Below are 13095 nucleotides of genomic sequence, written 5' to 3'. Positions count from 1 at the left end.
AATAAGTATGGAAGAATATAGATGATGGAGTGTATAGAAGAATTTCACTGTATATTGTATGAAGTCCATACTACCTTCTATTTCTTTCCTCCCAAAAAGATTTTTTGGTTAACTAGAAGTGTTTAACCCATTTGTGACGGGGCATTTATTTGCCGAATTTGCTCCTGCCATGAAGATAACAAGTACACGCAGCCTCCATGTGCAAGATCTCCCCTGGCATGATGCTTCACTGCATCTCTCAGAGAGCTTTTCACCCAATCAGTTTTACGGGATTCTGAGAGGTGTTTTATGTATTAATTAATTTTTATTTTATTTTTTATTTTTTGACAAGTCAAGAACAAATGTGTCTGCAACTGCAATGAGTATATACATAAGTAACTATGTAAAATGTGTATTTGGAGGGAGAGATCATGTGATAGGACATCTGGCTTGAGCGAAATATTCCCATGACATCATGTCATGTCATCCGGCGCAAGTGGGTTAATCGAGTCAAAGTTACCTATCACAAGAATACTGTGAGTCATACTTATATAATTACAAATTTTGCTTAAGGATTTTTTTTCTCCTTTATTTCTGTTCTGTATGTTCCTATGAATGTCTAAATACGATTCAAGTATTTATCATGTGGGTAACTCAAGAAAAAGAGAAGCTTCAAGATACTGAGCTTTATTTTTGTGAAGAATATTACTGAAGAGGAATGTTAGCTGGTGACATGTCAAATAAATAACTGATGTATTGAAAATGAAGTCATTTACCATGCACATAGAAGGCACTGAGGCTCAGTGTGTAATCTTTTTAGCAGGAAATATTCAGACCACTTGCATATTGGCCAGTGAATTATTAAGGATTGCTCCACTGACCCCAATTCCAAACTGGTCCCCCTTGTTAGAAAGGTTGTGGTGCTCTGGGACTTTAACCCATTGCAGATGAGTGTCATGACTGTCTCGATGGCCAGGTTTTTTGCCTGACAGTGGTTGTCAATGGTGTAGGAAAGTTACATGATATGATGAATATGGAAGTATAGCCTTCCAAAATTGCCAGTTTTATTTTATATATATATATATATATATATATATATATATATATATATATATATATATATATATATATATATATGTATATATATGTATATATATGTATATATATGTATATATATATATATATATATATATATATATATATACATATATATATATACATATATATATATACATATATATATATACATATATATATATACATATATATATATACATATATATATATACATATATATATATACATATATATATATACATATATATATATACATATATATATATACATATATATATATATATATATATATATATATATATATACACTAGTGAATAAAGACTACAATAACAGGGATGCAAGGTAAACAACTGAAATCATTGCGCTAGCAGTATACAACCTAGCAAACAGCCGCTTGATCTTAGTATGCCCTTCACTCACTCCTTGTGGATCTAGCTATCAATACAGCACACTCCATGTGTTGATTGAAGTACCTCATCTCCATTGAGTTAGATTTAATACTAGACTTCACAAAGATGAGAGGTGCAAGATAAAAGTTTGGGGATGAAAAAAGTCTAGAGCCATGAACAGATTGAAAATCAACTCATTACAGTATTTGTTTTCAGTCTTCTCAAGGATTAATTTTAGTTGTATATCTTTATGCAAATCTAATTGGACAAACGTGTATCATTCTGCATCAAGGAAGAAGGAAAAGAATATCACAGTGTTCACAAGTCTTTATGAATGAGGACAATTTTTGTTGCATTCCTATAATAATTGCTTAGTCTTCTTTTTTTAATATTTCAGGCTAAAAATTTAGATATTTTCAATAGTACATGTATAACTACTATAATAATGCAATATAACTACAAGAAATTATTTAGGGTGAATAAGGGAGGTAACTTACAAATAGAGAATGAGAGAAAGAATGTAATCTCTGAGTTAAATATAAAAACTGATCAAGTCAACTCTGCTGAACTTCTGATAGTGAAAAATATATTAAACATCTATAAGGTCATCTAGTGCACCAAGTGGAATGTGTTTTCAACAAGATCTCAAGTTATTATATATGGTGGAAGCACATTGTATTAAATCAAATTTAACAAGAAAAGAATACCTCCTCCTCCCTCTGTTACATTTCCTATCCTTATGTACCAGAAACTTTTATTGGCATTTTAATCTGGTATAATAGATTGCTCATCCAATTAACATGTTATTTGAATAATCATACAAACTGTCAAGTAAATCAAGTGATAATAGCAAAGATAAATTAGTCCAGGCACTGAAATAAGATGCCTTGCATTTCCCCTTATTGACTGGGAAGCAAAGTATTTTAAATTAGAAAACTAAATAGGACAGAAACAGGATTAAATCAGAAATAAAGGATTTAGAAGATTCAGAGTCTATACAAAAGATTCAGGAAAGAGCATTTGAAGATTAAAAGTGCAAAATCTTTTTATGCATGTGCCAACATGTTAATGACAAGGGAGGAAATTGAGGGTGCTTCATTAACCAAGTCAAAGGAAATGACTTAACTCTTCAAAGTGCAGTGTGGACAAGTTTTTAGTAACCAAAATATACATATCAATAACCGACCTTGGGCATCATTACAGATCTATTAATATCTGATATAATTTTCAATTAAAGACATGAAGTAGTGAAAGTATTGTAACAAACTTTGCAGATGGAAAAGATGAAATCCTTCAAATAAAATTGAAATCATTGCAAAACAAACTTATGGAAAAAAAATTTGTCTTCTAGTGACTCAAATATTAGAAGTGCCCTAAGGGTCAGTTCTTGGACTTCTGTTGTTCAGAATTATGATTGGGAACTGAGTTAATAATCATTCCATCATGGTAGAGGATGTAAATCTTAAATGGGCAAGTAAAAACAGTGTGAAGTAGTTCCATAAATTTGAAATTATAGAGTATGGAAATCTGAAGCCAATATCAAATTCCATGGAAGTAGAGATCAGGAAATTGTATAAGACCTTGGCCTATTTATGAGTAATAACATGAGCTTCAATCATTCTATTGAGTTGGTAGTCCTCATTAGAAGTGTTGTGTGGATGGATGGATGATGACTTTCAAAACTGTTGATATAAAACAAGGATTTAAATTGAGACTAAAATGTCTGTGTGGTATGGAATCCAAATCTTATAAGATGTAAAGCTTAAATTTTATATGGTTCAGAGAATTCTTAATGGGAAGACTAAAAACAGGAATTTAAAGTAAAATATTCTCCCCAACAGGTTATCCCAGTATGAATAGCATGTTTTAACCCACTTACGACGGGGGCATTCCAGCCTTGAATGTCCCAATGCCGGGGCGTTCGAATTATTAGGCCTAAATCAATTAAATGGCTGGCACAATACTGTGCTGCCCGGCCACTGGGCTTTTGAATGAGCGGTACAGTACTGTACCACCCATCCAGAGAGGGTTAAGTGCTCAAACATCTATATTAAGAAAAATGCAGAATCAAAGTCCTCTAAATTATGGACCAAAACTGTTGAAGTGTGCTAATGAATCCTAACTAGTGCACTGTGGAAGTGTTTAAAAGAATATGGTTAATAACAACCACCATTTCTTTCATAAAAGATTTATTGATCATTCACACAACTTATTATTGTAGCTTAAATTTTGTGAGCAAATCCCACAAAATGTATCTTCATATATGTGAAACTGTTGCAAGTGTATTGTTTATCTTCAATGTATCACTGTGTACATTCCTTGTGTATTGTCATTCATACTACAACAAAAAAAATATAATATGAAAATCTCCAACATTTTCTGAACCTTATAAATTAACAATGTAATGAAAACAGTATACACTGCAGAACAAAAATTAGCAATCTTTAATACAACTAGTTTTGCTATGCCTGCAGTTAGCCATCAATATATGAAAAAGCCCCCCCCCCCAAAAAAAAAAAAAAAAAAAAAAAATCTTAACACCTATTTCTTCCCTTTCCTTTTGGGAGCCCTCTTCCCTCTGCCCTTGGATTCTGTTCGAATTTTTGCCTTGGTATCCTTCTTCAATCTCTTGTCGACCAGCTTGTATGGACCCTTGCCTGCACCTTTTGGCTTGCGTCCTTGATTATTCTTCTTCATGACAACGTAGCTTCGTTCTTTCTTCTCCAAGGGTTTCATTGCAGCCTTGTATAATCTGTTATAAAAAGGAAATGTTAAAAATATAACACAAATAAATTGCATGAATGATTTTCCATTCTTTTTTTTCTCGCCTTATTTAATAATACTATGTAAAACCTCTTTTCAGAGTGTCAGAACACTTACTTTTTCACCTGTGACACCTTCTCTCTGTGTGTCATGTCTGCATTAGCAGTGATAGATTCTGCCTTCTTCCTTGCTTTTTCCATGTGTTTCTTCACTTTACGATGTTTTCTAGCCTTTGCCTCTACTACCTTCTTCAGTGTACGGGCATTGACAGCCTTTTCACGCTCACGGTACATTTTTAGGTCAGCCTGGAATTCAGAAATGTTTATTTTTAATTGTGCTGCTACTCAATGGCCTTAATAAATTTCTTCCATGAATAGAGATCACATCAACTGCAACTAATGCTCTTATCGGAATTTAAGTATTAAGCTTCAAGATAACAACGAAAAACACTAAAATTTCAAAGATAATAAGTGCAACATACTGGGTCCACTTCCACAGGCTGATTGTTGTACTGATTTTCATCCTCTACAAACCATTCCGGTAAGTCTTCATCTCCAACCATGTTCCTGAAAAAGAAAGTTTTCAAACAATAAGAATAATATAACCTTAAATGTAAAACTTTGTCAGTTTCTTTCATGACTAGTTTGCATGATCTCTTATGAAAATTGCAACACAAATTTTACTTCTGAAAAGCATTAGAAATCCCTTGGAAAACCCACATGTTGTAATTTACCCTGCCTTGCTTCTAAGAGGATATATTAGATGCGCAAGTCTCACCCCAATTGCACTTTTGTCACAATGGCCCTTTATTTGTGTAAGTACATCTTTAATCCTTTACAAGCTCCAACTCTTTGGAGTTAGTGGCAATATATTTAGTGTTTTAAATATTTTATATATAACCATGTCTAACATGTTTGTGTATATGGTTGTTTTATTGACTTTAACCCTTTTGTCTCTTGTGTTCCCTAGGATAGTGTCTTAGAACCCTATTTTTTATCCTTTTTACATCCACTATGAGCAATGATCTTGAAAATAAGATATTTCCCATCCAGATGATACTACATAGGATGCTTCTATATCTTCTCAAATTATAGCTGTAGTTACTGCTTCTTTGAATAGAGATCTCTGTAAAATTGTTGTTTGGTGTCATGTATGGAGTACGAGACTCGATGCAGGGAAGACCATCATTATTAGCAGATCACGCACCTTTTCCCCTTCTCATCCAGACTATTTATTTTGAATGGTGGAGCACAAAATGTTGAATATCAAAAGCTAATGGGTATCACATTGGATCCTCAGTCGACTTTTGAAACTTCTTCAAAACATCATGTATTGCACAAAAATTGGGCCTGCCTGTGACTCTACTCTTGTGAGATAATTTTATTCTTTTATTCTGCCACATTTTGAATACTGTTCACAGGTCTGGATGTCTGCAGCTGACTGTCATCTCAAATTGCTTGATAAGGCATTCGACTCGGCTAAATTTTTGCTAGCTAACTTAAATTTAGATTTAAACTAGTTTCTGTTGATATTTGGTATTTTATGTTTTTATGAGTTATATTTACCTTCATGTACTCGCACATTGTTGGGAAGCATTGGTAGCTTATATAATAATAATAAAGATGGTATGCAGATAAACAAACAGGTAAATGGGTAATACCAGACTGTCTGTATAAAGTACCAAAAGTGTGAAAACCACAGCGAGTTAGAGGCCTATCAAGTTATGGTCATTAACCCATTGTGGACTGGTGGTAACACATACATACCAAATGATTTTTTGGTCTGAGGACAGGCAAAAACTAAATCCCAATAGTCATCATGGAATACTTGACTTATGAAAGAGTGAATCACAGAGTTTCTCTATTACAATTTGAATATTAACTCTATTTAATGACTTATGATGCCAATAGCAGTTTTAATTACAGTTGCAATTGCAATTTGACCATGTGCCAGTATGTCTCTTTTGTGATGTGGCATTCATAGTCATAAGCACAGGTGTCTTTCCTCTTCCTCATTCTTCATCCAATTTCTTTAGAGTTGGTTAATTCTTTTGTATATTTTACAAAAGCACAAAAATATGAAAAATATCAAGCTGTTTTTTTTTCCTGTCTTAAAACAGTAATACTTCTATCACACTTAGTATAAAGTACACAAGCTGATATGGACCCTATCCTATAATTGAAATCTACTGCAACATTGATAGCACTATCAGATGGCACATATGTTTAACAAGATAGTAAAATACACACAAAAAAATGACAAACACAAATATGGCTTTAGTATTACAATGAGAGGGCATTAAGTTCCTAAAAGTCGGGTTCAGCTCCCTCGCTCTAGAATGAAACCTATCTTGGGTGCCATGAAGGTGCCCCTAGTGCCCGTCCTAGTAGCCAGCCAACAAATCTATTCCGTTCTGCATTGGGTCAAGGTATGTAAGCCATCAAGACACTGGACTTAAAATGCTGTGCTGTGATGTGCAAAACATTGCAGTAACCCCTCAGTGGGAGCCAACATATCATGTTTTGATATTTTGTGGACATGAAGTGTCTGAGCACAAAAAAAGAATGTCGAAGGACTAATGTTCTATCTAGGCTCTGTACCACTCACCAGCCTTCCTTGCTTTATTAACCCTCTCTGGACGGGTGGTACAGTACTGTACCGCGCATTCAAAAGCCCAGTGGCCGGGCGGCACAGTATTGTGCCAGCCATTCAATTGATTTAGGCCTAATAATTCGAACGCCCCTGCATTGTGACATTCAAGGCTAGAATGCCCCCGTCGTGGATGGGTTAAGGACCAAGTTGTAAACTAAAATGGAATTTTGGACCTCTTTCTAGTGGACCTTGGCCTTCTGTAGCCTCAACTCCAGACAATATTTTCATTCTTTACCATTACTATTTTGTTTTGTTGGGGGAAAAGTTTTCTTGAGAATGGAATGTGTAAAAAAAATATGCCCATGTACTAGGCTTGCACTGTACCTTCCATCTAACCATTTTATTCAAAATAAACAAACACTGATATGATCTCTCATTTGCCCTTCCTTCTCTGTCGCTTCTCCCTTTCTCTATCTCTAACCCTATCCCCCCTTCTTCAACATACATTCACTTACCTATTCCAAGCTGCATCCATAATCTCTCTTTTAGCCTTCTTTGAATGGATCAGTTTTGTTGCAAATGCTAGGCCTTCTGGGTCAAGAGGGATCTCCTTATCTTTCTCTCTGATGGCTGTGGAAAAAAGAAAATGTGTCTATTTGTAATTATGTGTGTTTGGGTGTTTATGTGGAACTGGATGATGGGGGAAATTCCCATCTTATGAAATAATGATTACAATTCAAAGATCTCAAGTAATACAGCCAATAATTTTTTGTGTATCCCACAATCTAAGCTCTAATAGTAGAGAGGGCATAAACAGGGAAATTGCAGGGATGGGATGGAAAGCAGAATGCACTGAAATATAGGACGATTGTCAGTTCCTGCCTCCCAACCCCTGCCTACCCTGGAGGGTGCTTGTCTTCCCTGGCAGGGGTTCATTTCCTTTATATTCCACAGTTCATTTTACCTGTCATGCTTCATGCCCTCCTCTACCATCCAGGCCCAGTTTCTGGGATTAAGTGGGGTTTCCAAGCATTAATTCTTTTATATGTTATAAGCAAGTATGAATAGTTGGGGGTGAGAGGATTCTGTATCATCATATTAAATTTGTCTTCATAATATGTAACTTATGATTGTTGCTTGTATTCACCATATAATTTACATTTTAATTGGTATAGACTACGACATTATTCACAATTTGTGTAAGAAACTGGTAATGCAGGAAAGAAAGAATGAAACTCACCAGCACCGGCAGCCAAATGTGGTCCATACTGCGGTGCTTTGTTTTCTTTGTCAGTTTTTGCTTTCTTAGCCTTTGGTCCCAACTCATCATCAGAATCTTCAGCATCTGTGTACACTTCTTCTTCAGAATCTGTGTCAGAATCAGGATCCGATTCTGAATCTGAATCTGAATCTTGTTTCTACAAAAGAAAAACATAATGAAGAAGCCAACAGTCATCAATAAAGAATTATGAAAGCAGATTCTGGCACCCCCCTATCAATAAAAATTGCAAATCTCTTTCCTGAAATATCTATTCACTCAGTATATATATATTGGACCAAATTTCAAAAACACATTTATGAATCAAGAGCATTTCAAGGTAATATACAAAAGACCTCTTAAGCATATCCACATAACTGGATACTTACAGCTTTGCGTTTCTTTTCTTGTTTCTTCTCTTGTTTCTTCTCTTTTGCCACCTGTTGTTGATAAAGCTCTCCTCCCCGAGATTTATATTCCTTGATGGCTAAGTCAATACCAACATCCTCATCAATCTCATTCTCTACATCTTTGAAGATATCCTGTGAGAGAAGATGAAAAAAAAAAAATTAAATAAATAAAAATAAAAAAGACCTTACAATTAAAAGGAAATTGAAGCACAACATATTTCATACAATATTGCAATGTCATCTTCCATTTCCTATTCATCAAATAAACCAGATGACAGGACCACTTACCTGATTAAACCAAATTTCTGCCTTCCTGATTCGCTTGGCGTCCTCGTGGTCCCCAACCAAATCAGTCAGCAGAGGATTGTCCCCGTCAGCTTTTAGGTTGGCGGTGCTGTCGAAGTCTGCAGAAGGCCTTGCAGGATCCGGTTTCAGACCTAGACCTTCGTCATCCATCTCCTCCTCCTCCTCATCTGCTACTGCATCTTCGGGATTTATATAAAACCTGCAAAAGATAAAGATAAAAAGTTATTTGCAGGCAATAAAATTAACTTCAGAGAAAGAGAAAGAGACATAAAAAGAGATAAAAAGAGAGGGAGAGAAAATGAAAGAGAGTGAGAGAGTAAAGAAAAGAAAGCGAAACACCAAAGGTGAGAGAGGAAAGGAGGGAGAGGGAGAGGGAGAGAGAGAGGGAGAGAGAGAGGGGGAGGGAGGGAGAGAGAGAGGGGGAGGGAGAGGGAGAGGGGGGGGAGGAGAGGGAGAGGGAGAGGGAGAGGAGGAGGGAGAGGGAGAGGGAGAGGGTGAAGGAGGGAGAGGGAGAGAGAGAGAGAGAGAAATGAGAGAGAGAGAGAGAGAGGAGAGAGAGAGAGAGAGAGAGAGAGAGAGAGGGAGAGAGAGAGAGAGAGAGAGAGAGAGGAGAGAGGGAGGGAGGGAGGAGAGAGAGAGAGAGAGAGAGAGAGAGAGAGAGAGAGAGAGAGAGAGAGAGAGAGAGAGAGAGAGAGAGAGAGAGAGAGAGAGAGAGAGAGAGAGAGACAGAGAGAGAGAGGGAGGGAGGGAGAGAGGGAGGGAGGGAGAGAGGGAGGGAGGGAGAGAAAGAGAGAGTGAGTAAAGAAAAGAGAAACACCAAAGGAAAATGAGCCAACAAAATCAACAAGCTTCAGCCACATAAGTCACTGACCTTCCAGTCTCGTCCAACTCTGCTTCCCCTGGTCTGACAGTCTTATATTTTTGCCGCTTCATCTGCTCTTCTTCTTCTTCTAGTGGCGCATTTTCAGCAGACACATCAACCACATCATCTACGCTGGACATCTGTCATGAACAAAATCATTTTCCCAAACATTTTGGTAATGGATAATCCAAACAAATTACACTATTTGTATCAATATGTGTCAGTTGATACATTCATACATACAAACACACACACACACATGTATGTATGTATAAAAACATGCGTAATCTAGACACACTGTTCACAAACTGTCAACTCAGCACTTACATTACCCAGCCTGCTCAGACTGAAAACATGCTTCTCTGATTCATCTATGGGTCCTTGATCACCTGGAATGAGCGTCTTCAGACGTATACGTTGCAGCTGTCTCTGCAATACCTTCTGTTTCTTTTTCAGTACTTTCTTCTGTTCATGGGCTGCTAGAAGCTGGTGTTTGGGGGAAAAAAAGGAAAATTAGTCTTTGAAAACACTTGAGTTTAGAGATAATACAGAAAAGGTTGAGCAAAAGTTCCTAGCATTAAGTGTATTTCATTGTAATGCATAAACATAGATATTGCATGAAAAGTTTGGCTCATAACTTGTCTTTCTTTCTTTCTTTCTCACCTCCATTTCTGCAATCTGCTCCTCAACTTTCTGCAACTCCTCTTGTTTTAAATCTTCTGGAGTTTTTTGAGCTTCAATTTTTTCTTCCAGCTCCTTTTTCTTCACTTCTTGAGCCTCTGCATATTCATCCTGCAGAAGAAATTCAACACGGTCATGTAAACAGAAGAACACACAGGTAATAAGATACATAATAGTCTATACATCATTACACAGTTCACACACAACTGTAGCAGAGAATATGACTTACTGCAAGTTTCTTCCTCCATGCCAATAGCTTCTTGATTTCCTTTCTTCCAAGAACTTTGATATCCTTACAATTCTCAATGATTTCTTCTGTTGTCAGTGGGTGCTTCTTTATCTTTTCATCATCAAACTCCAACTAAAAACAAATTATTTAAGCAAAATTAGTAATAATAATAATATGAAATGAATCATTCTAGTGTAGTTCACATATATGTGCAGAGATATAAATATACAGAATTGGAAACTTCATGAAAAGAAAAGAAAAAAAGAAAATCATGACTTACCTCCCAAGCATCTGCAAGAACTTCCAAAAAACTATCTGACTGAATGAATCTTGACACTGGGATCTTCTTGTGAAGTATAGTTGCACCGTCCTCATATCCCTCAGCTTTGTCACGAGTCTGAAACATAAAAATCAGGAGGTCTAGTTACAAAAGGAAATATTATTTAGGTCAATACAATAATCATTGATGATTTTGAGCCTGCTTTAGAACCTTCAATCTCTTATCTTGCTTTTGAGATGAAGAGAACCAGGTTGGATAACTAAACACATACCGTTTTTGGTTTCAGTAAATTTATCTTGGGCTTGGGTTCAAGGTCGAGTTCATTGAAGACATGCTGGGCATTGAAGAATTCTGGATCAACCTTATCTGGGGCAAGAAAACCCTGACAAACAACGAAAATTTCTGCAGACTCGTAACGTGATGCATCGGGTTTTGTAGCTTCCACCTAGAGAGAAGAAAAACACAAGTAAGCACAAGTTGAACCAAATCATCAGAACCTCAACTACTACTAGTAAACTATATGCCAATTTTATGACATATGTGATATAGAAAGAAAGTACTGAAATGAAGATGAGACCCATTTGAATATCCACAACACAAATATACAATAGTTAACAATCCATTTGGATATCCATAAAATAACATATACAAAACCAAAATGAAATTACCTTCTTGAAGAATTTCTTAAACACATATTCCAGTTTGAAGTAGTCCTTGGATCGGAAGACCTTTGAGACAAAGTATCCACCTTTCCGGAGGAATTCAGTCGCCAATTTGAAAGAATGGAGTACCAACAGATTCTGTGTGTATGCATCATAGATCCAATTTTTACCTGAAAAATAATAAAAGATATGAATAACTTTTAGACTTCATATACTTGAAACAATCTTTATAATAATTATCATCAGTCACTTCTTCCCCATGTAATTTTCAATCGAGCGCATGTGAAACAAATCGTCCTTCCAGGAAACGTTGTGACATCATATGAGGGGAACACCTGAACAGCTGACTAAAATTTGCAGATTGCAAATCAGTCAATATTTTAAAAGATTCATTGCACTTTTCATATCTTTTACATGAATGTGGCAGAAAATGGAGAATTTCAGTGTGTTACACAGCACTCAGCATTCGAAGGTGGTTGCCTGAAAGTGTGATCCCTAGAAATAGCCTACTTGGCCCAAAAGCAGCAGTATAACCAGAATATACCAAATGATTGATCATGAATAAGTCCATTCCCATGCCATTTCCTTTTTGCATTCTGTGAAATATCCTTCACTGTCTCTCTATGAATTTCATTGCTGCAGCAGGGTTCTATAGTGGTCAATTAGGAAACAGCGACATTATTCTTTTCACTTTTTTTTTCCAGGATATATCGCTTCGTGTAATATTCTGATGCCACACACACCATCAATTTACTACGGCCATACAATAGGCATGTGTACACCATTACTATTATTATTATACACAATGACCCATGAATGGGATAACTATGTGGCTAATCAGAATGGTACTTCACAGCGCATTGGAGGTGAGCTGTACAGCACTGCGGATGTGCGCCCTCGGGATAGTGTAAAAACCCCGAGTGACGTCACACGCCTCAAGAGCTCTAAGCCCAAGGCATTTGGTAGTTTATTGGGGGGCATATTATGGACAGGGCTGGTGTCAACACTACTGGTCAGATTGGTATCACTGGTTCCTAGTATGTTTCAGGTGATTACAGGGAGTGTTTAGTCAAGAGAACTGGACAGGACCATTTAGTCTGGAATTATCCTTTAACCCAATGCACACGGGTGTCAAGACATACACGTCGGCACCGATAAGGCCTAAGATACGGGTGCCAATGCTTACATGACGCGACATTGGTCAAAATGTAGCTCCAGAGCTACAGGGTGCCAAAGTCAGCCTAAACTCGCATTTTATGATGTATTCATGGAAAAATATTGTTTGGGCTAGTCTGCGCTACCTGGAGGACAGAGTGAACCCTTTCCCCTTCCCTCTAATTTTTAGCTGGTGCTGCTAGTGTCGTAGACCACCCGCCTTGACGATCAGTTAGGTCATTAGGCGCCCTGTCGGCAATGGGTTAAGCTCTGCGTGTGTTCTTTAATTTTCTGGTGTTAAGGCATGAAATAAGAATCTATAGATGATATATTAGCTAAGTGATACTAATTAGCATTTAGCATGTTTCCCTAGTTACAGAACTTCAGTAATATATAGATTTATTTCAACAAATAGAAAAAAATGCAAAAGTGACCATCCAAGAGGGGTTAAA

The 13095-nt window shown here is 36.5% G+C and overlaps 1 protein-coding gene across 1 annotated transcript in view; it reads right to left on the bottom strand.

Annotated features, from left to right (window-relative positions):
- Positions 1–3617: 3617 nt before the first annotated feature.
- The window catches only part of LOC122248348 (pre-rRNA 2'-O-ribose RNA methyltransferase FTSJ3), a 10668-nt gene continuing 1190 nt past the window's right edge, over positions 3618–13095 (bottom strand). Inside the window, exons 3-16 of the mRNA XM_043008301.2 lie at positions 11495–11658; positions 11098–11271; positions 10827–10943; positions 10547–10678; positions 10300–10428; positions 9964–10122; positions 9646–9776; positions 8757–8973; positions 8448–8600; positions 8041–8218; positions 7316–7430; positions 4690–4774; positions 4326–4513; positions 3618–4197 (exon numbers count right to left, since the gene is read on the bottom strand). Of these exons, the coding sequence (XP_042864235.2) occupies positions 3987–4197; positions 4326–4513; positions 4690–4774; positions 7316–7430; positions 8041–8218; positions 8448–8600; positions 8757–8973; positions 9646–9776; positions 9964–10122; positions 10300–10428; positions 10547–10678; positions 10827–10943; positions 11098–11271; positions 11495–11658 (2153 nt within the window). The 3' untranslated portion in view covers positions 3618–3986. The remainder of the gene's footprint in view (positions 4198–4325; positions 4514–4689; positions 4775–7315; positions 7431–8040; positions 8219–8447; positions 8601–8756; positions 8974–9645; positions 9777–9963; positions 10123–10299; positions 10429–10546; positions 10679–10826; positions 10944–11097; positions 11272–11494; positions 11659–13095) is intronic.

Source organism: Penaeus japonicus, unplaced genomic scaffold, assembly GCF_977035675.1.
Source record: "Penaeus japonicus unplaced genomic scaffold, GWHDUDI00000001_assembly GWHDUDI00000009, whole genome shotgun sequence".
In the NCBI taxonomy this organism is placed as follows: Eukaryota; Metazoa; Arthropoda; class Malacostraca; order Decapoda; family Penaeidae; genus Penaeus; species Penaeus japonicus.
Note: the sequence above shows the minus strand (reverse complement) of the source record. Positions and strands in the feature narration are given on the sequence as shown.